This window comes from Rattus norvegicus, chromosome 17 (assembly GCF_021556685.1).
Source record: "Rattus norvegicus strain SHRSP/BbbUtx chromosome 17, alternate assembly SHRSP_T2T, whole genome shotgun sequence".
NCBI classification, from domain to species: domain Eukaryota; kingdom Metazoa; phylum Chordata; class Mammalia; order Rodentia; family Muridae; genus Rattus; species Rattus norvegicus.
The window spans coordinates 30,561,989-30,588,653 of record NC_141550.1 but is presented as its reverse complement, the minus strand read 5'-3'; the positions used below and the strand labels follow the sequence as shown (position 1 = coordinate 30,588,653).

Genomic DNA, 26,665 nt, shown 5'->3' with positions numbered 1-26,665 from the left:
CGCAGCTGAAAGTGAAAGAGCGCTCAGCTTTTCGGCGCTCGCTCTTTCTGGTCTGGTCTCCCGCGCTTGCCTGGTCTAGGCTGTGGCCCGGTGGCTGGCGGGATGGAGGAGCCGCAAGCCGCCGCGGACGTGTCGCTTCACAACTTCAGTGCGAGGCTGTGGGAGCAGCTCGTCCACTTTCATGTCATGCGGCTAACGGACTCGCTCTTCCTGTGGGTGGGGGCAACGCCGCATCTACGCAACCTCGCTGTGGCCATGTGTAGCCGCTTCGTGAGTGTGGGCGGGGCCTGGATAGAAACTGGGGTGGGCCAGGAACTTGGTGGGGAACTGGGGGCGTGGCCTAGCTGTAGAGGGGTCGGGGGAGGTACGAGTGGACCCCAAGGGGGAGGGTCCGGGTAGAGAGTGGGAGCTGCTGAGGAGGGTTGGGGAGAAGTGAGGCTGGCAGCTTGTGGCTCTGAGGGACATTCTTAAAGGCTTCAGCGCATACCCCTGTCCTTTCCTGGACATTTCAGGCAGGAGTCCCCTAGGGCTGCTTCTTGACTTGGGGAACCCTGGAGTCAGACCACCTTAAAGGGAACTCAGCCTAGTCCCTGAACTCTGAGTTCCCCCAGAACATCTGCTCTCCTTGCACCAGCCTGTCATCAGGCAGTTTTCTGCCACACCTACGTTTAGACGACTTTTATACTGGACTTGGAACTTAGATTTGAGCATCTGATAGGTACTTGACCGACAAAGTCAAGAACAAACTTTCTTTCCCCTTCACCTGGTGGCTTTTCATCCCTATATGGGCGACTCTGCCTATTCTGAGTACTTTCTGGCTGTCCTTGGCCTAGTGCTCTCTGACTGTCCATGGCCCACGGTTCATGTGCCCAGAACCTCCCGATCTCAAGGGCTGGGGATTGAATCTAAGGCCTTGCATGTGTTCTGCAAGTGCTTCACCAGTGAGTTAAACTGCCTCTCCTTGTCTCTTCTTTGAACATATTGGATGACAGACTTACCCATACACTCCTATGAGCTCACTTGTGTGTGGGCACATGCTTATGTACTTGCATACATATGCACCCAAATTTAGGAACGTGCATGCACATATGTATGCATACCATACACACTACATAGAAGCAAAAAATAAAACAATAAGATAGGTTGGGGATTGCCATTTCTCTGATAAAAACACTTCGAGATGAATTCAGAGCATGATCCTGAGTGATTCCCGCGGGGCCTGTTGTTTCTTAGTGTTCTTCCCTGCCCAGTCACTCTTGCAATGTTGACCTCTGAAGTTTTAGTGTTCCAAGGTGAGGTTTGTGTCTAGTGCCTCTCAGGCTGCTCATTAAGTCACTTGGAGATTGCTTGAGACCCTCTTCAGGGAGTCCTAAGTTATAGCCAGTCAGGTAGTAAGGACTTAGAATGTAATCATGCTTTACTGAAACATGGCCACATCTGTCGTCAATGCAGTTAGAGAATATGGCAGCCTTTGTGCTTGGCAGGGCTGAACAAGTACTACGAGAGAGCTTGTGGCCGCTGACACCTATATTATTTACGTTGTGATCATTCATGGTAAAGGTGTGCTGGTCCATGGAGGACAGTATCAAAGATGGAGTGTTCTCCCTCTCTTACCTGCAGACCTGTTATATCCACAGCAAACTTTGGAGAACAGAAATCACAGGATGAAGTTTCTTCTCTAGCTGGCCTGACTGGATATTATCAGTGGTTTCGGTACCCAGAAGGGGTGATGCCGAGTCAAGCCAGCCTGAGGATGGCTTGTCTGGGATGTAAGGTGTTCCTGATCTATGACAGGGAGTTGAAGGAGGTGCTCCCATCTTAGCAAATGTGTCCTTGAACTTGTGTCTACTGAGAAATGAATATCCTATTTGATAGTGATGAATTATATTAAGAACAGTAACAAGATGGGGCTTAAAATTTTATTTTTGGTACAATAAAGCCAGCTGGCAAGGTAGATTTACTTCAGGAGGCTTAAGTGTAAATACTGTATATTTCAGCTAAATGTTGAATTAAGAGTCTATAAACAGCAAGTTTATGATTATATTTTTGTATCTTTTTCAAACAAAAAAAGAGACAGAAATAGAATAACTTTCTGCTGTTCTTTTTTTTATTATTATTAAATCTTGTTTGATATATACCTGAAGAAATTCTGAAAGGGACTTCAAGTTCTTAAGAGATGAGTTATATGGTCTCCGCCACCGTGTCTGGGAGATGTTTGATCAGTTTAGTTGTTTCCACCTGGACAGTGAGGCCAGCGTATCACACTCCCTCGCAGGTTAGCGAGAAGGCCTTTGCCTCTTCCAACAGCTTTTCCTCCCCTTTTTCTGTGCCAGACATTGAACCCTAGACCTCCTGCACGCTAGGCAAGCACACTACTGTGTTATACTTCATTGTCCCTTAGCTAAACAAGATCGGTCGGCCATTTCATACAGGGCTTTAATGTTGCTCTTTGGATGCTGATATATGGTGTCTTTTCAAAGCTCCAAGTCATTTACTAAATTCAGAAGTTCACACAGCATTCAGGGAGCAAGAGCTGTGTTCTTGTAGGCTTTCCTGAGGAAGGCGTGCAGGTTGCTTCTCAGCTGGGGAACAGGACCAGGCATCTAGACTCCGATCGCATTTCTTGCTGACGGCTTACTGAGTTTGTTTGGCTTCCCTCCTGGTTGGAATGCCCTTCAGCATACTTTGGAGTTTGTAACATGAAAACAATCCCTGTATGTGAAATCGGTCTTAGAATCCAGCCCATTACAGGTGGCTTCTGTTTGCCCTAGTTCTACTATCTCTTCTGTGTCTGGGTCATCTAGCTCGGCTGTTGACAAATGCCTGCCACTTGGGATACTTTATGTCCTTTTCTTGCCCCCACACCTTGTGTGGAACCCAAAGCTGCCTGGCTGGCCCAGCAGGAGAATCTACAGTATACTCTTTGTTCTCTTCTTTAGGACTCCATCCCTGTGTGCACCTCCCTTTTTGGAGACACTTCTGATACGACTTCCACCGGCCTTGCTCAGCGTTTAGGTACGTGCCCAAGGCTAATGCTTTGACCCTAGCCAGATGTGACCCACTGTTTTCATGTCCTAGGGTAAATGCCCTCAGAAGTGAAGGATCTTCATATGAGCGATGGCTGCCTCATTACCATTGGAAGCTGACTTCTGTCCTTTGGTCTTTTTATGGGACACCTCTGCATTGACCTGTCTCAACTGTCTCAGCGTTGTCACAGTGACAGGGGGCTTTCAGGAACTCTCGCCATCCTTCTCAGCTCACCTTTTCAATCCACAAGCTGATTATATCCTGTCAGTGAGTGTAGTGTCTCCTCGTGGGGGAGAGTGAATCCTGCTCTGAGGCAACTTCTCGGGGTGGCTCCCTGGACCTCATGACAATGTCTGTGGAGTCCGTGGTAGATGTCACTACTGCAGGAGACTGTTTTTCGGTCTCAGTATGACAGGCGGAGAGCCTGATAAAGTGAATGCGGAGTGGCTGTTTAGCAAAGAGTGTGAGATTGAAGGCTCCCTCCTTCCACACGTGCCTTTTTTAAAAATTACAAAGACTCAGGTGATTTAGGTTAGAATAGCTTGTATTCTGTGATCTCTAGCACCAGTTGACCACAGTTGGAATGGACAGGATGCCCTCAACAATGGCTCAGTCTTTGTGTATTCCAGCATCTCTAGTCATTTCTGAGCCCAGTAGTCTCAAGGTCCCACCAAATCTTTGCTAAAGGGATGTAGAGGGAAAGAGCCAAGTTCTCTGTTTTGAGAAGCTCATATTTCAGTTGTGTTTGGAATTGTTCAAAGAAAATTGTGTTATCTTTACCAGTAGTAACTCTGTCACTTTTAGTCACCTATTCATGAGCAGCTACCACTTAACCCAGGGGGAACACCACCAATTTAGGAATACCCCAGACTTGTCAGAGGTCAGGGAGAACGGAGGACATAGGAAGTTTCAGGTTCCTTCTCTAGCCTGGAAACAGACTCATGAGCTGTTTTGGAAATGAATTTCTGCTGAGCCTGTATCAAGGCTTCTAGTTTTTGCTCTTTCCCTTCTGTGTTTACATTTTATTCCCACTGAATAACATGAAAGTCAGTTGGGGACGTGATGCGCCTTTGCTTCTAAGGGCTTCCTTGTGTGTTTTTAAACTCAGAAGTGCTAACACACTTATGTCAAGATTATTGTGTGCTCTTGTCTACTAAGAATTGAGGGAAGTGGACATATGTATGGAAGCAGGATGCTAAGTTTGGGTTGCAGTGACAGTCCCTGGTAGAGAAGGGTGCCATGAATAAGTTTTTTTAATTAAAGAATTTTTAATGTGTATATGTGTATGTCTGAGTGTGAGTTTGTGCCCATGACTGTAGTGCCCATGGAAGCTGCAGATAGTTATAGGTAGTTATGGGCCATCTGACGTTGGTACTGGGAACGAAACTCCAGTCCTCTTCAAGAACTGTATGTGTTTTTAATTGCTCAGCCATCTCTATAGCCCCTAAGTTATAACCCAGGCTGCCCTCAAACCCCTCATGTTCCTGTCCCCGTCTTTTCAACATATCTTACTAGAGTGTGCTACCAAAGATTTTATACCAAAAAATGCAAAGTTGTCTCAAGAGTATCCATGAGCTTGAGATTTGATACCTGGTTTTATGCAAAGTGCTTCTCAGTAACCCAGTGACCTGTCGTGGCTGCTGACATCTTTGAAAGGTCTGGTGCTTCACCCGCTCAGGTTAGGGACTTGCTCAGCAAAGCCCTAGGCTGACTGGTCTCTTGGGCTTGGACAAGTATCAGTAATCTATCATCATAATAAAGATAGAGATGTTCTGCAGTGACACCTTCTATGGAAGATAAGAGCAGACCAGGTAAGCACTGGGTGACAGGGTTCTCAGTGGCCATGGAAACTTGCATCACAACTCTGCGTGTATGAGGAGACCCTGAGCTCTGGTCCCCTTTCAGAGCAGAGATGGGTTTGGAAATTGAGTCAGACTCTGTGGCCCCCTTAACAGTTAGACCAGCGGCTCTCAACCTTCCTAATGCTGTGACCCATTAATACAGTTCCTCATGTTGTGGTGACCCCCGACTATAAAATTATTTTTGTTGCTACTTCGTAACTATAATTTTAGAGAAGAGCTGTGTCTCAGTTCCTGAGACCACTGGAAATATGTGCTTTCTGATGGTTGCAGTTCACAGATTGAGAAATGGTGAATTAGACTGATTGGAAGTACACTACAGTGGGCCCCTGTTGGGAAAGAGGAACTCCATGCCACTGCCACTGAGAAGACAGACTAAGCACAGTGTGATTTTATGGTCTCCTTCTGGTTCGTCTTGGTAGATCTCACTGTCTTGCCACACTTGACTTGTTCTCAGATCATTGTCTAACTAGCAATTCCCACCCTAAATAGATGGATGGGATTCTCTGGGCACACTGCATACAGCAAACTCATGGCAGTTTCTGCTAATTGTGGCTATAGGCCATCGTAAAGCACTGCTTCCTCTGGTGACCCAACAACTGCTTTGGTCCAGATGTGCTCCTCCCCTTCCTCCTCTTCCTCCCCTCCTCTTCTTCTTTTTCCCTTTGTTGAATTGGTTGGCCTAGAGCTCAGGGTTAGCTTCCCATCTCTGCCTCCTAAATGCTAGGATTTAGGATTATAGCATGACTGGCTACATCCCTTCATCAGTGCATGTTTTTACATTCCTTTTTTTAAAAAAGAAAAAACAGGCCAGGCATGGTGGCATATGCCTTTAATTCCAGCACTCAATATAGCAGAGGCAGGTGGATCTCTGAGTTCGTGGCCAGCGTGGTCTACAGAGCTAGTTCTATGACAGCCAGGGCTATACAGGAAAATGCTTTCACCAAAAGTTAAGCCTCCTCCCAAATACAACAAAACAAACCCAAGTTTTATTGAGGTGTATTCATATGCTACAGTCCACCCAGCTATCCTCAGGGCAAAGGCAGCACATTAGCTGCCTAGTCCATGGAATATTCCCCAATACCCCTTTATCTAAAAGCAAACAATCCCCAAATAAACCAGATACACAGTCTTGGATATCTAATAAAGAAAATAATTAAAGGGGTCTTTGAGATTCAGAGGCCTTAAACTACCTTAGATTTACAAAGCCTCTGTAGAGTAGAAGTTTCCAGATACTCATGTGTGGTCACCTGAGAGCGTTTTAGCATCGACTGCTAGCCCCAACACCATGATCTTTCACCTGTAAGAGTCTGGAGCCCAAAGAGGTTTTGGGCTGTGGTAGATCAGCAAAAAGACTGACGCTTGAAGGTAGCTTTGTCTCTGTCCTCTCGGATACCCTGCTGGTACTGCAGGTAAGAATTGCAGAGGCTGGACAGAATCACCACATGGATGAAGCTTGGTGTCTTCCACAATAGGCTTTAGTCATGGCATTGTGGCTGCCCTAGCCTTACTGCCTGCCTTTCTGCCTGCAAATGGGGTGAGGTCACTGGAATAGAGAGGGGATTGATGTTTTCATGGGTGAGTAGTAGTTTCTACCTCTGCTCTGGGCATGGGTAAGGTGAAGGGAAGGAAAAGTCAGGCCACCGCCAGTCATTGTTGAATGACACACACTGGTTTGGGCTTGCTGCTTGCTTCTGTTCGGGGAGGGCACTGCCTTCCAGATGTGGGTGCAGCTGAGCTTCATTATTGGAGTTTGGTCAATGCCTCACCGTTTTATTGGTTCTAGAAAATGTACACTCACACATATGCATATATACAAGTATGTACATGCATAGAATATACACTTCTAGAAGGAGAGAGAAAATTATAGAGGTGGGTGGTAGTGATAGAGAACTGCAGTATTATTATTATTATTATTATTATTATTATTATTATCATCATTATTTGAAATAACAAAATCCCCAAGTCTCCAAAGAGTAGAGTAGAGGTATCCAGATACTAGTGTGTGGTCACCTGAGAGCGTTTTAGCACTGACTGCTAGCCCCAACACCAGGATGGCCAGACTGCTGTTCTTACTAAGGCTTGTACTTAAATCCCCTGTTCCAGAGCCTTGCTAGGGCTAGGTTCCTTTTGCATGTCCAGCCCTTGAGGAGTCTTCTCCAAACCCTTTCCAAGCAGCTCCCCAGCTCTGGGCAGGTTTGTGGGACACAGGACACGTGGTATCTCACTTGCAGCTCTCAACATGCTTTTTTTGTTTTAGCCAGGAAGACCAGCAAACAGGTGTTTGTCAGCTACAACCTCTCCAATACAGACAGTAACTTCACGTTACTCGTAGAAAACAGGATTAAAGAAGAAATGGAGACCTTTCCGGAAAAGTTCTGAGCAGCAGAAGGAAGTGTTTATAACTTGTATATAAATTACATGGAAATAAACAGGTTGTTTTTGTCCTCAGGCTGCAAATTACTTTATTTTAAAAGGGTTCATTTCATGGGCTTTCTCCTGTACCTCTGGGTGTCAGAAGCCTCAAACTGATGGCATGGGGAAGCAAGAAAAGGGAGCAGACAACACACACTTCCCACCTGTCCGTGCTAGAGAAAAGGAAGGAAGCATACCGGACAGTTTAAATCAGCCACTGTTCAGTCTGTTCGTACTTTCCTGGTGGGACTTTCTTGGGCCCCTTATTTGTGCTGTTTGAAGCTACACTTGCACCTTAGAGCAGCTTTCTAGATTCATAGGCTCAGTGGAGTCTGGTGTTTTTGGCCTTGTTCTTTCCATCAGTGAAATGGCAATCATTCCTAACTTGCTGGGTTAAGTGTGTAGAAATGTTCTGCAAAGTGACGGGCTGTGCCAGGGGCCAGGTTTGGTTTTAACTTCGATTTTTATAGGCAGCAATACCTCAGACCCCTTCACATTTACTGTCACCTTTGCTCTCTTTTTCACTTTTCTCCCTACTACCTGCCCTTTCACCATGTTTAATTCCTGACTACTACTTGGGCTCTAATTGTGGTTTTCCCACTTGAGGTTCATGTGTTGGAAGCCACATTTTGACAGAAGGTAAACCACCATTGCCAAAGAGCTTTTTAATCCTTGGGGTGCCCCTGGATCCTCTCAAATGGACAGTTCAGGGCTTATAATTATTTTGCACGGTGTCAAGGGGTTTGACTGAGGCAGAGGCAGGAATAAGGACATTTAGTAGTAATGGTGTCTGTGTTTCGAGGGTCCACCTCCTGCATACCTCATGCCAGCCTCTGTGGCCTCAGCCATTTCTGCAGTGTGGCCAGCCCAGTGGACAGCTCCCTAGGACAGAGTAGTAAGTGACACAAATCAGCTATGGAGAGAAGAGTTTGGTATAAATGCTTTATTAAAGAAATATTATTTTGTTGTTAAAAAATACTACATTAGAGAAGAGAGTTTATGTTATCAGTCTTTCCTCACAGAATCACAGTGTCGATAGTCATTCCTTGACCTCTCTAGGAATCCTTAGGCCACGGATTAGCAGAACACAATTGAGAAAAAAAAATTCTTCTTAAATGTGCGCAATTCTCAGATGGTTTGAGAATTACACTCCATAAACATTTAAGTTTAATCCGATCTCAGCCTCTGACTACCTTTTAAGACTAGGACTCTTAAAGCAGAGTGAGAGGCCTCACCATCCGCAGGGCTAGTGAAGGCCGCTTACAGAAGAAGCCTTGAAAGTAGTGGCGTGGGAGGTCTGGTCAACGTGGAGGATTTTATTACTCGTCCTCAGTGGTAGTGAAATGCCCTTTGTGGATACCATCAGGTGAGGTAGGGAAGACATTCCAGAGGAAACCTGTTAATGGGGCAACATTTTTATTTCTGTACATTGACATACAAATTTTCCCCAAAGGTACAACAGATGCGACACCATGCAGACACGCAGCTGTGAATGACAGTTCAGAGCTCAACATAAACTTGTGCTGTGAACAGGTACCGCCCCCGTCGACACATACAGTCACGCGGCTCTTAAGAGGAAAAGCACACATGGTTGGGTTGCAGAAAGGACAGAGGTAGGGAAGCGTTCCTCACTAGACACAACACACCATATTGTTTTTCCAAAACACACACGATACATTAGAGTGAGGTGGTGTCCTTCAGAACAGGGAGGAGTTGAAGTGTGGGCCTCCCTCAACCCATGTGCCACCCAGGGGCTGGGTGTGTGATGGTCACGAGATTCTTTGAATGGCACTTCTAGTTCAGGGACTCCTTGTTTGGCTCTGGGAAGTAGTCACGACTGTGTGTGATACTCCCCTCTCGAAGTCTGGTTTTGCTTGCTTTCCACTTTGTGGCCAAACCCATTTACCAGCCCTGTCCTCCAGTTGCAGGTGATTATAGTCTTAAAACACAAAAACATCTAAGCCTTTTCCCTATTTGTCTTGGGTGCTAATAATTAGATATTTCATAATATTCGACTTACTAAAGAGCAAAACGAAGAACTTCTCCATCTCTGTCTCAGCTGTTCGCATTTGTGCATAACTTATGAAAACAGGTGTAGGGTGGTGGACAGTAAGACTACCTTTTAGTGTTCCCGGGATGGAGGGGCCCATCAGAAAGGGCTAGGGCTTGATTAACGTCTGCCCACAAGGGGCACAGAGCAGAGTTTAGGGATGACAGCTTGGTACCAGGGAGCTGGGCTGTGGCCATCTTTCTTTGGAGCTACGCCAGAGTGTCTGAGGCCTGGGTGCCCTGCTGTCTTTCTCACTTGGTCAGACCACACAGCAAACTTGCCTCCAAGCAAGCTTTCCTGTTTTGGCTAACTTTCATGGAGGTGTTCTAGCAACTTCAGGTACCCATGCACTGAAGCAGAAACTGATCTGCTCGGCCTTCCCCTGAGGCTGCCACATGGAGGTCAAGACACTGCCAGCAGTCAGCCTTCTGAACTTCCTCTGGTTGATGGTCTGTTCCTGCCTCAGCGGCAGCTTCTCTGCTACTCCCTGATGAGTGCCTCCATTGCTGTAGCCGTTAACACTATCTGCATTGGCCCAGTGTTTTTACCATTGTCATTTGAGATGGAGATTGGAGACCTTAAAAAGAAGTTTAGAAGTGCTATACTTTGACACCACTAACCTAGTGATTTCCGCAGCACTCTATGTCATTCATGTTTCCTTAAGAAGGCCAACGAAACCAGTGTAAGACTGTTCATGACTATGTGAATGTCTCATTCTATACTTAAAAGGTTGCTGCCAGGTGACTTGGTAGCAAGTATCTGGGAAGGTGAAAGGTATTTTACAAGTTTGGCACGCAAAGGCTGCACAGATCTAGAGAGGCTTTGGAAAGAGGATGTTTGTACTAACATCAAGGCATGGAAGGGGGATGACTGAGACCAGGGAGAGTGAAGGTAAGCTGGACTTAGAACAGGTATCAAGGACTGGCCACATGGCCTCCCTCCTAGGCATTGGTCCTCAAGCAAAGCATTCAGGACCCCAGGCATCAGAGAGAACATAGGCCAGCTTCCAAAAACATGGTTGCATATGGAATCACTACTCTCATGAGGTCTTGATCAAGGCAGCTGGATTCCACTGATATGTCTATCAGATGTGGAAGAGAAGTGGATAAGACTGCAAGAAACAGACCAGACAAGGAGCTGGAAGGGGATAAATTCAACCCTTTTCTGGCCTTTGAATTCGAGCAACTGTCATTTAGAAGTCACTTTGTTGCCTACATAGGCCTGAGACCATGATTTCCCTGGAAGAGCACATGGTAGAGACGCATGGCAAGAGGCAAGGCAGATGGTTGATTAGAAGCCACGATGCTCAGAGAAGCTGGTGCCTGAGCCACTGCAAGAGGTCCAGAGGCTGGTTTCTTAGCAGCCCTGGTGCCCTGCTGTCTGGGGCAAGGTGAGGGACACAGATAAAGGACATCCTGGGAGGCTGGTACAGGATGGGAGTTGAGCTTTGGTGAGTTATTGCTTTCTCTCACTTCTTGCTGCTTTCAAGGGACTAGAGACCATGTGGACTCACCTGTGAGCAACCTGCACTCCTGCCCATGGCCTTTTTGTGCTGAGTGACAGGCAGGAAGCCATTGAGGAAGACATGAGGTGGATCGCCTCTGGGTGCTGCGGGCACTGTTGTGATGTCAGAGTGGCAGCCATCCAAGCAGGAGCTCTCTATGGTGTGTGCTGGAGACGTGGGTGGCAGCCATGTGTGGGAGAGCGAGGCTCCCTCCTGGGATTTGCCTTGGTTGCCCTTTTTGATTATTTTCCTGTTGTTTGGAGTTCTGGAAGTGGCCACGTTTTCAAGTAGTACTGGCAACAGGGCTGGCTGGGGAAGAGGGACATTTGCTGCTGGAGCTTAGTCTGAGAAAGCATCTTAGCAGAAACAAACATGGTTCCCACCTCAACACAACAGCTGCTGTGGACTTAACTAAGCAAACCCGGTGTCAGGAACTGGTGCTTTCTCATATAGGATTTCTGGTGAAGTATGGAAGTTTCCCCACAAAAACTTCCAGATCAAGTACAAAAGGACGATCCTGAAGGAAAGAAAGACTAAGCTGGCTCTTACGACATTTTGGGGGCTGCTTTCCCAACACAGGATGGAAACTACCTAACAAATAGTAAAGAACCCAACTTTAAAATATACAGACTCTAAGAAAACAAAACCAATTCATGTACATTTTCCTCTGTCTAAAATGTAGTCCCAAGGATGCTCTGCTTGAGAGGAACATCTGTCCACGGCAGGGAGCCTGGAGGTAGGGGTCCTGGCCTATGGATGACCTCTGTCTCCTTGAGTGGAGAAGAAAATTGAGTCTGGCCTCCAGGGAGGGGACTGGCCACTGCATTGGTCACTTACAGGGACTTCCTCAGAGTGACCCTCCCTCACTCCTGAAGGAGGTTCTGCTTCATGATCAGTGGAAGGGGAAGGGGATAAAGTGCTTCTCGTAAAAATGACCAAAATAAATACAAACATTTAATGGCAGAAAAGAAAGTCTTTAGAGGGTTATTTTCAAAGCATCTGGTTTCTCAGATGTGTTCCTCGGATGTCTGGAAAGACAGATTTCCCCACACCAGTTGAAAGTCTCACAATCGAGTGGAGTCAGCAGCAGAGTTGGACTTCCTCCCCCAGCCACGTCTTCTCTCTGGTCTGTAAACCTGTGTGCAAACTTTCCCCAGCCCTTCAAGCCACAGGGGACTGGTGGAATGGTGGCGTGGCCCAGGGAGCTACATGGTCTTCATGCCATTGGCAGTGGCCCCCTCTGATAGCCCGTCACCCACTGCAGCCACGTCATGCAAGCCCGAGTAGTCCTTGAGCTCCGCGTTGGTGAGCAGCAATGGCTGCTCTCCCTTCTTGTGTGACAGCAGTGGTTGCCGTGTGTAGTGTTCCCCATTGGCGATGTTCTCAGGCAGGTTCTGGTCCCTGCTCTCAGGCAGCAGGAGGATGCAAATGATGCAGATGAGCGTGCAGCAGGCGAAGATGATATGGTGCAGGAAGTAGCCTTTTTGGTTGTGCAGCTCAATAATGGGTGCTGTCAGCATGCCGAAACCTGCACTGGCCAGCACCAGCCCGAGCCCACCACACCTGCAGGGGGAGAGAGCACAGGCTTACATGGAGCACAAGGGTTTGGTGCAAGTAGGGTGGAATGGCACCACAGATTGGTGGACTATTAGGCTAAGCTCATAGCACCGTTCTGGTTTAGGTATGTTCCACAGACTTCTGGTATTATAAACCTAATCTCGAGTTCAAATTGGAATTCAGATATGGTGGCTTTAAGAACAATTAATATTAAAAGTAGTCAAAAGGTTAGGCCCCCTGTGATGGCAGGAGAAGCCTGAGCTAGCATATTTACTGGGTCACCAGTATCTTGATGCCCTGCTCTATCTTGGGATTCTGCAGAGCCCCCATTATCTAGGGTCCTCATCATATACAACCCCTTACAGTACAGTATAGACCTTTCAGTCTCCAGAGCCATAGCTGAATAAACCATATTCTTTATAAATTGTTGATTACACAGAGAGGGGATTTAGGTACTAAGGAGGTTCTGCCTCTGCATTGGGCCCTATTCTAGTTGGTACCACCTAGTAAATCCCATAGGAGTGATATCCCAAGCCACCTTCATCCTGGCTGTATCTGTAGATTCCTGCAGCTTTGAGCTCAGATAGGTCAAAGCCAAAGTGGGAGTCATTTATCTCTATTCCTCTGCCAAGTGAGGAACCCTCTGGAATCCCTGAGAGGATAGCAGATGTGTAACATTTTAACACCCCTCCTTTCATGGCTCTAATGTCTCTACGTTGACCTAAAAACATTCTTGAGACCGAAGTGCTCTGTAGGTACTAACAAAGAGGTACAGTGTTGGGGTGAGACCATAGTGTTCAGGTAATGGGCCAGAAAACTGCCTGGTCCCCAGTCCCCAGGCCCAAGGGACAGGCTGAGGTGGTCTTGTCTTCAGAAGGAGGAATACAGTAGCCTGCCCACCTGTGGGAACATTTTGAGGAAGGTACAGGGATATGGACTTCAGGAAGAATCTTAGATAGGAGATGCTCAAGGCTTATGCACCATTCCAGAGGGACCTCGTTCTCAAACAGAGTGGAAATGGCTGGAGGGAAGTGCCTGCTGCAGGTAGAGGCGGCTCTTGAACATCTAGGTTTTCTTGGTACTGCAGGTGGCTCCCAAGTAAAAGAGACCACCCACAAAGTGTTAGGATATAAGTCAACACGGAATTCGTTCATGTTTATATACTACCATCAAACTCAGAAATGAGATGAAAACATTTCCAAGAAAGCTTGAATTTCCAAGGCTTGAATGCTGAGAACTGCATTGCTGGCGGAAAGTTTAAAAAGTTACAAATAAGTGTCTGGAAGACTCAGTATTGTGAAGATATGAAGATGATAAGTCTTTCTGAATTGAGCAACAGATTCTTCACAGTCCCTATTGAAATCTCAGTGGAGAATAACCTTATTCAAAAATTTACATGATAATGCCAGAGACCTGGAATAGCCAGGAAGGGATTTGGAAACAGAAATGTAGTAAGAAGACTTACTGTCCCAATTACGAAACTTAGAAGCTCTGTCATTTGTGTGGGACACTGAGAGGCAAACCCACAGGACAGTGAGGGTTGGGAATCAGGTCTGTACACCTATAGTAAGTAGATTTCCACAAAGGCACACGTGGTGGGGCGAAGGGCAGTGTCCAGCAAGCAGTGCTGGTGCGGTAGGGTAGCTTGTGGGCAAAAGAATGAAGGCAGAGCCTCCTTCACAAGCCGATTCCCAAAAAACATCCGGGAAGATCGTTGTGACTTTGGGTCGGCGGGGATTCCTTACAAACGCAGCTGCAGCACAGCTACACTTGATCAAAATTAATTGTTTTGTTCTTTTTTTAAACTCCTCAGAAGACATAATTCAGAAGTAGAAGCTACACAGCCAGGGAGAGATTCTTGCAAAGCCCATAATATCTATCGAACTCAACTTGGCTTAAAAAATGGGAAAAAGGTGTCAACAGGCATTTCATTGTACATGCACGCACGGCACACACACACAGTGAGAGGCCACTTCACACCTTCGAGAAAGCCTGGAGTAAAGACCGAACAATGTACAACAACCCCTAGAAGGGTTGGAGTTCTCCAAGGGCCTCCTGGTAGCAGAATGGAAAACAGGTCGACATTCTCTTAAAAGGAAACATAATTCTTTATATAACTAGCAATTCCATGTACGAAACAAGTAAAACCATATGAACAGACAAAAATTTACAAGCAAATGTTTATGCCTTATCGCATTGGGAACAATCTGAGTGTCTATCAGCTGCTGAGTGCTAAATAAAAATATGGCCTATCCAGGTATAATGGAATATTACTTAGCCTCTAAGGGCATGAAACACAGACATGTTACACCATGAAAAACATCACGCTGATTGTATGATTCTAGAGAGACAGAGAGCAGGGCAGGGATTGCCTGGGGGGTAGTAGGGTGAAAGTGCAGAGGGGCACGAGGGTGTTTGTAGAGAAGTGATGGAAGTGGTCTATAACTGAACGGTGGGGAGCCAGAAGTCGAAATGCACGAATCCTACGTCACATACATGGCACTCAAGCTGTTGACTCCCAAACTCTTTCAGCTGTGGACCCGAGGCTGCCCCTACAGATCCCCGTTACCTCACAATCAGAGTGAGGCAGCTGCCAGCTTCACTTCTTTGCAAACTCCCAGAGACTGAACTTCCTTTCCACGTCACCCATGGCTGCTCATGGGCCTCTCAGTAGCAGTTCTTCAGACTAATCCTGGGTTAATGTAGGGGACATGACTTGGTGCTCTCACTGTCTTGAAGGCACAGTTCATGTGGCTCCTGTTGGCTTCCTTGGGATTCTTGGGGCCTCCCTGAGTCCTCCCTCTGGCAGACTATATCCTCGTGATACATGTCTCTGTGCGTCTGTGCTTAAGAGGTGCTCAAGGGCAAGACCAAATCTTGCTCAATGTGTAGTCCCTGGTGATTCTCTTGGCAACTGTTTAAGACCTGTCCAACTGCCCCCTGGACATTACTTGGTATTGTCAAAATTTTAAGATAATTTCCATCTACCAGTATTTTTAATCTTTGCCTTATATTGGACTGGAAGAAATAGGTAATTGCCAATAAATTCTTGCCCATAAAGTACTACAGATTTAATGAGATGTCCCTTCCACAAACAGGATACAGAGACTCTGGGTATGAGGAAACAAGCTATTGTGTTGTTGGGGTACCCATTGCAAGAAATGAGGTGGCCCCCAGTAATATTCTGCAACTCATGAAGAAATGGATCCTACCAATGACTGCTGAGCCTGGAGGCAAATCCTGCCTCAGGGCACTGGGGCTTGGAGTAAGGATCCAGTTAAGCATTGCGCAGGTCACTGACTTACAGATACCACAAGCCATAGGATTTAAGTCATTTGTTAGATAAGTACTGTAGTGAGAATGACCAGCCTTGGCTGTGAAACCTCTAACCCAGGCTTTCATGTCCTCAGTACTTATTATTAGACACTTTTTAAACCAACGGAGTGCTGAAAAGAGCCAGAGAGAAAGTCATACTCCTGGCCCAGCAAGGGGTGCACTGAAGAGCGATATGCTTGCTCTTGGTGCTGTCCAGGTACCAGCCCTTTCCCAAGTAGTGTCCTACAACACCTTTTAAAGACGCTGGCATCTTTCTGTCAACATCTGCTCATGATGAGCCTTTCGGTATTGCTCCTCCATGCACCTGTCAAGGACAAGGATTATTTCCTGGAAGATTAGCTGTCTCACTGTTTGCATGTAATAAATACTGGATGCCCGTGGTTCACGATGACTTCCTAGGTTAAAAGGCCAGCTTACCCATAAGCAAGGGGCAGAGAGCTGTGAGATTGGGCCCATTTGTCAGGTGAATAATATGAATACCTAAACAGACATTCAGAATTCCTGGTGAATCTGGCCCCACTTGGAAAGTCAGAGCAGGGGTGTATCAGATGTCAGGGACCTGTTTGATTGAGACCGTTGATAATACTGTATTTCTCTGGTTTTTGTATTCTCTTGCCCTTGTCCATTAGGGTTGCCATGCAGGAAAGCAGAATGCAGCCCCCCATGTAGGGAGGGTGTGAAGCCACTAAGCCCTGGGTAAATCTTACATGACAGCAAGTGAATGAGATCAAAGTAATATGTCACAGTAATAAATAATATTGGATGAAATATGTTTGATTTACAACACATTTAAGTTGCAGGCATATGTATATGATATTTGGTATGTTGATATACACATGTAATAGAAAATCCAGTTGTGATGAATAACATCCCATCCAGCGGCAAACTGTATATACAGCAGTACTCATAGGATTGTAGTGAAACATTCCTGGGGATTTTATAGCTGTTGCTTTCACAGATATCATGGCACAACTCATTCCTACATGACTGCAGTGATACCGGTATAGAGAGACCTGCTGCACTGTCAGTCATATTAAAGGACAGCACGTAGAATGATGTGTAATATGTGATGATCTAGGATGCTAAATGATTCTGTTTGTGGGTACTTGGTACATACTATCATAAAGCATTTCTACTTAAAAAAAAAAGTAATTCCAGCACTCGGGAGGCCAAGGAATGAGGACGGTGAGTTCAAGGCCAACCTGGGCTACAAGGTGAGAGCTTATGAGCTATACCACCAGCACCTCAGGTTTCATTTCCTGCCTCCTGATTGTTGTCCAGCATCTAAGTATGCAGAGGAGACTCAAGGATGTCTGCATGGAGACATCAGATAGCGACTTATCCACCCCCCCCACCCTCGCATGTCCAGTTGCTGAATAGTGTTTGAAACAGTTGTACATCTTGTTTATTTTCCTATGAAAGTACCTTCTGTTTCACTGTCGGCGATTTCTTGGATTTAATATTATTACGGACAATTTTGTAAGATAAACGCCATGCCAGTTTTGGTTTTGTTTGCTCCCTTTAAGTCTTCACATACATGGTGTTTCCCTCTAAAAGGCAGATTGGTCATAGCTACTTTCTATAGCGCTGGGAGTTCACTAGAGGGCAGCCTATGTCCATGTTTATATAGCACTGAGTCTTTTTCCCACACAAACCGGGTTGGGCCTCCTTGTTTCTCAGAAGCATGACATGTTCACTGTCCACCTGCTAGCTTTACTTTGGGTAACAATTCTCCGGCCACAGCCAATGGGCAGCCTCACTAGGGGAGCAAAGTGTGAATAGAAATAAATGTGAACCATCAGCTCATACATAAATATGGACACACCCCTCCCTATGTTGTACGTCCTCCTTTATTTTTCTTAGCTTTTCTTGACTGCATTTCTGTGAAGTTAAGGATGAGCAAATATTGTACTCATTGCCACAGAAATGAAGAACTAGCACAATTATCCAGGTATAAACAGGAACACGGATTGCAATTTGTGGAGTTAAATATTCAGTTCTTCCTTGGTATCTGGTGAGGGGGTAGGGGGGTAGGGGCGGTACCAGGACTCCTAGGCGCTCTAGTCCCTTATAGAAAATGTTATGATAGTGCACAGAACCACGTCTTTTGCATTATTTACCATTATTCATAATGCTAATGCAATGCAAACGCTGTGTAAATAGGTGTTTGCTATATTTATGGGCTAATGGTAAGGACTGTACATGTCCAATAGGCATAGGTTATTGGGTGTGGGTGTTAGAGATGGAACCCAGAGCTGTGTACATACTCAGTACACACTGTACCACTGGGCTACACTCAGGTACATCACTTCTATAAATGGATGCTGTCCATCAGTGGCTGGATGACTAATGGTTCTTTGTGTGATACCTTGTCTTGAGGCAACATTAGAGCAGAAGACAGGCATAGGGACCTTGCTCAGAGGGGAAGGTCTCAAGGCCTGTCTGATGCAAATGATCTGGACTACAGTAAAGGGATGGAGCCATCTGAGTGGCAGGCAAACAGTAGTTAGTAGATAAGAAGCTAGGATAGTACACAGGGCAAGGACAGACAGTCCATGACCAGGGCTCCACAAATTGGTGAGAAATTATGCAGACCTTGAACCAGCTTGTCAGTATCACCCGCACCTGCCCTTTCTCTTCCCTTGTCCCATTGCTGTGGTGAAGGAAGCCACTGTAGGCTACAGGAGCTTCTGTTTTCAGATTCCAGACAACAGTGGAGAGAAACGACGACCCACCACAGAAACAGCCACCGGCTATGTCTGCACCATCCTAGAGTGCCTGTCACTTCTGCCCAAGACAAGGGGGGAGATTATGAAGGGAGGGTGGAAACCTGTCTTTCCTAGCCCATCTTCCAGTCAACTGCCTAAAGCCTAGGGTATGAATTGTGGAAGCAGCTGCTGAGCTAGTGGTGAATGTCAGTGAGCTGAGGCTAAGTGTCTCCCTGCAATCGTCTGAACAGAATTTGATGATACAGGGTTCACTCTAGTCAAGTGGTTTGCAATATCCTCAACACTGCCACCCTTTTATATAGTTCCTCATGTTATGGTGACCCCCTACAGTCATGAAATCATTTCATGACTACTTCGTAACTATAATTCTGGTACTGTTATTAGTTATGATATAAATATCTGATATGCTGGATATCTGAAATACGATCCCCAAAGGGGTTGCAACCCACAGGTTGAGAACATTGTTTTAGTCTCCACCACCCAAAGAAAAACAGATTACAGTGAATTTGTGTAGAAAACATATCCTGATGTATGTCCAGTCTCTTGTTCCTGGCACCTTAACTTTTGCAGTTTGTGCTGGCTAATTTTATGTCAACTTGACACAAGCTGAGAAGAGGGAATTCCAACTGAGAGAATATCTCCATCAGTTCTGGCTATAGGCAAGCCTGTAGGGCATTTTCTTAATTAGTGACTGATGGAGGAGAGCTCAGCCCATTGTGGGTGGTGCTGTCCCTGGGCTGCTGGTTTTGGATTCTATAAAAAAGCAGGCTGAGCAAGCCATGAGGAGTAAGCCGGTAAGCAGCACCCCTCCATGGCCTCTGCATTAGCTTTTGCTTCCCCTTTCCTGTCCTGTTTGAGTTCTTGTCCCGACTTCCCTTGATGATGAACAGTGATACAGAAGCATAAGCAAAGTAAGCCCTTTCCTCTGCAACTTGCTTTTGGTCGTGGTGTTTTATTGCAGTAATAAAAACCCTATTGAGTAAGAACACTTGTTTTTGCTTCAAAAGGTTTCTTTTCAGTGTTGTAGAAAAGGATAAAACTCATAAGAGAGAGGAAGCCCATGGACCCCACCTTCAATCATCTTGGGTGTTTCTGTGTGGAGTGGGTGGTAGGAAGTTGCATGTTTATCTCATGGGAATTCTTCATGGGTTTATTTGCAAGAAAAAGCTGCACAAACCACCAGTGGGAAGAGTTCCCATGGAGACTCTTCCAGCCTGGCTTGGAACCGACCGCAATTTCCTTTCACCCACTGCAGGTACAAAACATCACTGAGGGCCAAATATTTTTCTTATTTGTCATCTTGGCGAGGTGGACTTTAGAATGCATTTGTTCAAATTTTATCCCCTAATAATTTTTCCAGATTTGCATCAAAGAGGAAAAGGATGTCATATTTCTTCTACTCTAGGTTACTAAACACACTGACAGGGAGGCCAGAGTTATGGGGTGCCTTCCCAGAGTCATGCAATGGCTGCCAGTGGCTACGAGAAACCTAGGACTATTAGAGACTTGCACTCCAGCTGAGAGATTGTCTTTGTGGATTCTTTATAAAGGAGGGAATTTAACTGGTGGGGAAAGAGTAATGTGCTATGCTACTTCAGTGTTTTGCAATTGCAGGCACAAAAGGAGTTTTTGGTTCACCTGTCCTTGGCTAAGCAGAAGGCAGGGAACTAGAGGGCTTACAAGACACCTAATTGCTTTTTCTTAAATATACAACCATGGGATATTTTATTACAGGGACCAATAACCAGCAGCCTTAGCTTGTATTGTAAAAATTCAAGAGAATGAGTCAAAATGAGGTCATGAGAAAATTCTGTTGTCAGCAAGGAGAGAAGTCCGCAGACCTGCCCACCTGCTCCCCGAGTCCTCCCAGCACCAGAGGGCCTAAAATAATTACCCTCTCCGAGTCCCATCTGAACTGGAATGTCTGCTTGTTCTTCTGAAGAGTGTCATCACGCTGACTTCTGGGTTTCAGCTCACAGCTGAATAACTGCCCACACTCACGATTTCAAAAAAGCATGTGCACAAGAAATGCTAATGATGTTCCAATGAAAGAGCTCAGCGTGACGTGAAGTGCAGCCAGCCCTTCAGTAAGTAACAAATGCCAAGTGCAGGTGAAGTCTCCTACTCGAAAAATGCTTTTAGATTTTGCACCTTTGAATCTGGAAAATTCGCATATATATCATGAGATATCTTGGAGAGGGAGGAGATCTAAATCTAAACACGGATTTGTTTACATCTTATATATGGCTTGTAGAACTTGAAGGTCATTTTAATACAATATTTAAAAACAATTTTGTGCATGAAAGCAGAATTTCATGGTGTGAAACTTTTTGCTGATGTGTCAAAACAAACAAACAAACCATGTTGGGAGCATTGTAGATGTCAGATTTTCAGTTAGGGTCATTCAACCTGTGTTGGGAAGAGGGATCTGGTAGAGGGATGCAGGTGAGTGACGCTCTTTCTAATATAATTTTTACTATAATACAATCGCAGTGGGATTAAATGCTGTGCCTCAGGGGCCACCACTCAGGGATAATAATCTCACTTTATAAACACTTAAGACCTTTTAGGAAGGTATGAGGGAAAGACAACTTCTTCTAGGTCTAGGGTTGTGCTGTCTTACCTTGTTTTTTGTTGTTGTTGTTTGTTTGTTTTTGCTTTTCTTAACTAAATCATCTACACGATTTTGGATTAGTGATCAGTTTCTTTGGACAGGAAGAAAAAGGGTTCTGTGTAACCTTGTACCTTTTCAATATTTCTTGGTATGACCTAGGATGACCTTGGACTTCTCTGAGCCTTCTGCTTCTGCTTCTGCTTCTACCTCTCAGGCGATGGGATTCCAGGCATGTACGCCACATCCAGTTTATAGAGTGCTAGGGCTGTGTGCGTGCTAGACAAACAACTGAACTACACCCGCTGCCTTCACCTTTTGTTGAAATGGGGTCTCGCTGTGTAGGCCATGCTGGCTCAGAAGTTTCCACTCTCCTGCCTCAGCCTCCCGAGAATCTAGGATTATAGGGGACGTGTATACCTTTTTAAAATTTGCTTGTTCCTGAGTCTCTCAGTGGACCCTGGCAAGAGTGATTTACTGATCTTTCTATTCCTTGTCATGTTTCTTGTACCTTAAGCAGTTCCCTGTCTCCACACCTCTGGTAACTGTCTCGGTGGGACCTAGGGTTACGTTCCCACCTGACTTAGGAGTCAGGGTGGAGCTGATCATCAGACTGTGAGTCAGGCAGCCGTCATGCCCTTCGTGCCACCACCACACCCTGGTCTGGCAGCCAAGGTGGGGCAGAACTGAGGACGGTCCCTTACACACAGGCCTCTGTAGACAAGGGCAAATCTTGAGATCTGAGAATACGGACCCACATTATCCCATCACCCACCTTATCACTGTGGGCGTGATCTCCGCACAGAAGAACACACTGAGGCTGCCCACCGCATGGGATGCGAACATTCCCACGATGGAAAACGCAATGGAGAACTTGTCCTTGACGCTGTCACTCATCCCTGCAGGAGAATGCAAAGAAGGGGACCGTGAGGTTGGAAGGAGAAAAAGGAAGAGAACAGAAGCAGGCAAGGGGTGAGCTGGAACAAGGATGGGGAAGGGAAGCCTGGGATATCCCAGGAGCTCCCTCCTCCCCAATGACTAGTTCCCAATGCAGTTGGGCATGCAGTGGCCTCTGGGTGGGCAGTCCTCTAGGCCTAGGAGCCTGGAGCCCTTTAAGCATTCTTCTGTTGGCATCTGTTAGTGCCTTAGACACCAAGCATGCTGAGCTCACAGTGGCCTGTAGAATTCCTCAGCCAGAAGCCATGCCAGGCAGGCTAAGGTGCTCCCGTTGCCACAGTGTTAAGGTGCTATCTTCCCTGGATTCCAGACTGCAACCTCGGGGTGGCCCCACCCAATCCAGAGTCAATGCTGATACAAAACCACACATGACCCAAATGGAATAATTCATAGTCCCTCAGGGAGGGAAAGCACTCAGCAGTCCCTACGCCTACAGGTGGCACTGGATTCTTGCTAGCATGAGGCAGTGCCGTACACAGTGTTTTGGCATGCGTGGGAGCTGCACTTCTTAGCTTGGCTCAGTTTCTCTCAGGGCTGCATGGAGGGCAAGTGCTGTCATGGGCACTGGTGGCATGGGTTTGGTTGGGACAGGCAGGTTTCATAGCAGCATGGGGTATAGGGCAGCACCTCTGCTGTTCCCCAGTTGGAGAGCGGCAAGCTTGCATGAGTCATGAGGAGATAATGACTCTCCCTATAGCACAGACGACCAAGCCCCAACCCCCCTGCCTTCTCATTCTGACAAGCTGCTGTCCAAGGACAAACAGCACTGGTGCTGGATACGGGGACTGGGAGGGCATGCATGCCAAGCTGCATAAAACCAGGGAGACACGAGTTGCTTTCTCTAGCACAGATGGGGACAGAGAATACAAATATATGCTTATAGTGTCCAACCTACGGCCAACTTCAGCTGCAATTCTTGAAGGGCAAAGAGTGGAAGAAAGAGAGGAAATGGAAACCGGTTGGTGAGTCCTTGTGGCAAATCTTGTGTGGACGTAATAAAAATCAAGGAACCACAAGGACAAGTGTTCAGTACTCACCTGAGTCTGGATGCTGGCTGTATTTGCCGATCACTGGAACCATGGGATGGATACACCCACATACACAGGTAACAAGAGTGGGAGAGAGGGAGAAGGCTTGTTAGGTATAGAACAGCTGCTGAGTGCTCCCATATGACCTGTTTCTAAGTGAACTTCCTCTTAAGTCTGGGTTGGTGATGGCTGCTTGGGCAGTAGAATTCACACTGGACTAAACAAAGACCTTTTTGTGTGATGAGAGGGCTAAGGCCCTATTTGCCATGGGGTCTGGAAGACAACACAATCCTGCAGAAAGGGTCCAAGCAGACCTAAGCGGAGCTTCTCTGCATAGAAAGTTGTTCGAGTTGTACTCCTGGTGTGTGGCCAAGGGGTACTGCACACTGTGAGCAGGCTGTCAGGCCACATTTATGCTCCCCTAAACCCGACTCTGAGCACGGCTACTTGCCCATTGCTCGGAGGCCCTGTGGCATTCCTGTTAATGCCAAAAAGGGCAGGTGGGACACTCTGGGAGCTGAGGTACCCTACCACATGTGTCTCAACTGAGTAAGCTGGACAGAAATTTTCTGAAAGGTCAACTAGACAATGTTTACCCAGGGAGATAGAGAATGGCTACAAATTTTTTATCTTGGTTATTGCCTGGCTACAAATTTTTTTTATTTTGGTTATTGCCCAGCATGGTGTACACCCACATAAGTAAGGAAAACCACCTGCTTTTGAAACTGGTTCTTCTATAACCCAGTATGCACCAAGGCTGTTGTGACTTGTGGTACAAGGGACAGTAGGTAAGTCTCACCCTGCAGTTGGTGTAAGCTTTCCTCCAAAGAGGTGTGTTCAAAGGCACCCATTCTCCAGCAGTGTTCTGAGCCTGTCCCAGGGAAGGGGTCTGGCGTGAGATGCCAGTGTTCACACTGTGCTCTGGGCAGGTCAGGAGGAGGCAGTGGGGTTTTCTTGTACATAGGTGAGTGGTTGTTTATGAGGATTGTACAGAGGCTTATGGAGGACTAAATGGGTTCTCTAGATTAGTGTAAGGTGTTATGTGACCTTTACAGAATACTTTGATAAATGATAAATTTGGGAATATCAATAGAAAAACTATGTCCCACACAAGAATGTCCAGACTTTCCCCCTATTGCAGTAGAAGGTCATGTCTGTCCTCCTTATGTCAGAAGCACACGAATGCTCTACCCATAGTGCAGCCATGGTTATAGGGACATACAGGCTTGGTATGCTGGGGAGTTACAGTGCATCCAGAGACCTCTTATGAGACCATAGGCCTGTGGGTAGGAGGAAGAGGAGAGGCCTAGCAGTTCTCAGAGGCAGAGGACAATATGTTCTACTAAAATTCCATCCTTCCTGAAGCAAGTTCTTGTGGCTATCAATTTCAGAATGACCACTCAGGTCATAGAAAAGTTTTCTCGAGTCTCATCTAGTCCTTCCATTATAGTTCCAATCTTTAAAGTCCCCCAAAGGCCATATGTTGAGTGGCCATTGGAGACTTGGTCTCCATCCACGGCAGTACGGGGAAGCAGATCTTTAGAAAGTGTGGCCTCCTGGGTGCAGAGTCACGCACTTAGAGGTATGCTCTCAAAGAGGACATTAGTACTCTGGATCCCTTTCTTCTTTTTACATGCCACAAAATGAATGGATTCCTTTCATGATATGTTGTCCTGCTACAGGCTTCAGCGTGTCAACAAACCATGGACTGCTTGAAAACTCCAAATCTGTAAGCCAAACAGACCTTCCTTCTCTTTAAACTGATTGTCTTGGGTATTTTGTTACAGAAACAGAAAGCTGCCGTGCCTGCCAAGTTCTCTGGTATTATGCCAGCTCCCCTCCCTACCACCCTTGCCTTGCCTCCCTTTTCCAGCCTACTCACAGTTGAGGAGCCCAAGCTGTAGAAGTGAGGCCAGGGCAGTGAGGATCATGAAGAGCAGCAGCCCTCCCCTGCGCCCGAGGAACCTGACCACCAGACACATGGCGAGGCAGGAGGCCAGTGCAATGCTGGCCATGGTATAGTAGTCGGCGTAGAAGTTCTCCAGGAGTGGCACCTTCACCTCGTGGCCCATCATGCTTCTTGCAAAGCAGTGGTGGATCCCGTACCCTGTCAGCCTGCAGGAGACACACACACACTAAGAAGCTGGGCAGCATGCCCTGAGATCAGAGGCTCCCTGGTCTCCTAGAGATGACCAAGAGATAGAGAAGCATTTTACATGTGAGAGGAAATCATGAGGAAACCATGCTGTGACTACATGTGGACCCAAGAAGAGAGTTAAATGCAAAGAAACAACCCTGAGGTTCTTTGTTCACCGAGGGTGTAGGACAAAAGCACCTTCTGTGTGAGAATTTACTCTAATGTCAGCACAAGAACATGGTCATATCCATTTGGCAGACCAGCAGCAGGTACAGGGCATATCTTGGTTGATTGATGACTGCCACCAAATCACATTGCCTATCAAGGTTTCTGCTTCCTTTTCTGAGTATTCAGAGTGCTGAAAAATTGGAATCCATCCAGAAAACTACCTATTTATTCATACTGGTTCTCATGTAACCAAGCTAGGAGGAAAAACCAGGCAGGTGCCAGGCCAAATAAAGACACTAGGTCCATCTCCTTGCTGCCCCGTGTGAGCATATAAACTTCCTGGGCAATGTATATCCTACCATGCCTTGGACAACAGGAATGAAAATGTGGTGGAGCACACCTTGGAGCCTCCTGATGCTCAGACAAGTACTTCTAGGGCTTTGAAAAGTTTCAAGGACAAGCTCCTTATGAAATGCCTGGAGTGCATGAGAACCCATTCACTCTTAGTTCCCACCCATCCTGGATCTACCCACCCTGCAACTTCCCTCTTATGCAACAGGGAAATCTAGGTCCTTTTCTACTAAGATTAGTGGCAACAGGCCCTGCCCCTTGCAGAGAGAAGCTACCTTTTGTCAGCTGGATGTGACTTTCCTGCACCATCCTCTGTGAAGAGCCCAGCTTTTCCGTGTAACTCTTTTATAGTCCAGCCATAGATTCAAGTGCTTCAGTTTCCTGGGCTCCCACATGAGCCTCCTTCCTTCCTGGCAAACTGCCACTCACAGTGATCACCTTTTGTACTTGGAGAAATGAACTCTAAGCACAACAGATGATTACAAAATAGGGGTGTTCATCCCTTTGTCCCACAAGAATCATAAAACTGGAAACTCATCTCATTTATCCCTGATTTTGTGAATTTTTGTTTTTGCAACATAAAAGTTAGCAAAGTCTTTCTATTGATACGAACAGTGCTAGCTAGACCCTCCCTGAGAGTGGACAGTGGAGTGATGACCACCATGCCAGAGTTGGTAGGAAGGAGAGGACTGAGGGCTTGGGTCTACCCTCTAGATAGATAGATTTCCTGCGGGGGATAAGTGCTGTAGGGTCTGACCTCCATTAGATCCTCACTCTTTTGTTAATGGGTAGCGAAACCTTTGTACCTCCAAAGTGAAACTGAATTGGGTCCCTCAGAATTGTTGATTTCACCAAGCTGTTCTAACGGGAGAACTCTAAAGAATGGGAGGCTGCAAGTCTAGCCTCTTTACTTGAAGGCAGCCCTGAGACTTCACA

At 46.3% G+C, this 26,665-nt stretch overlaps 2 protein-coding genes across 9 annotated transcripts in view; one reads left to right on the top strand and one right to left on the bottom strand.

Moving 5' to 3' along the window:
* Positions 1–7,339, top strand: Psmg4 (proteasome assembly chaperone 4). Of its 3 annotated transcripts, none has more exon segments than NM_001129879.2 (3): positions 1–270; positions 2,940–3,015; positions 7,147–7,339. In NM_001129879.2, coding segments are annotated over 3 exon segments (366 nt in total). In that variant the 5' UTR covers positions 1–102; the 3' UTR covers positions 7,269–7,339.
* An 890-nt stretch (positions 7,340–8,229) lies between these two features.
* Positions 8,230–26,665, bottom strand: part of Slc22a23 (solute carrier family 22, member 23) — a 164,944-nt gene continuing 146,508 nt past the window's right edge. For 2 of the 6 annotated variants that reach the window (XM_087591453.1, XM_087591455.1), the window contains 4 exons: positions 24,956–25,188; positions 23,083–23,115; positions 21,864–21,987; positions 8,701–12,418 (listed from right to left, as the gene is read on the bottom strand). In XM_087591453.1, the coding sequence (XP_087447579.1) occupies positions 12,061–12,418; positions 21,864–21,987; positions 23,083–23,115; positions 24,956–25,188 (748 nt within the window). In that variant the 3' untranslated portion in view covers positions 8,701–12,060. 6 annotated transcript variants of the gene reach the window in all.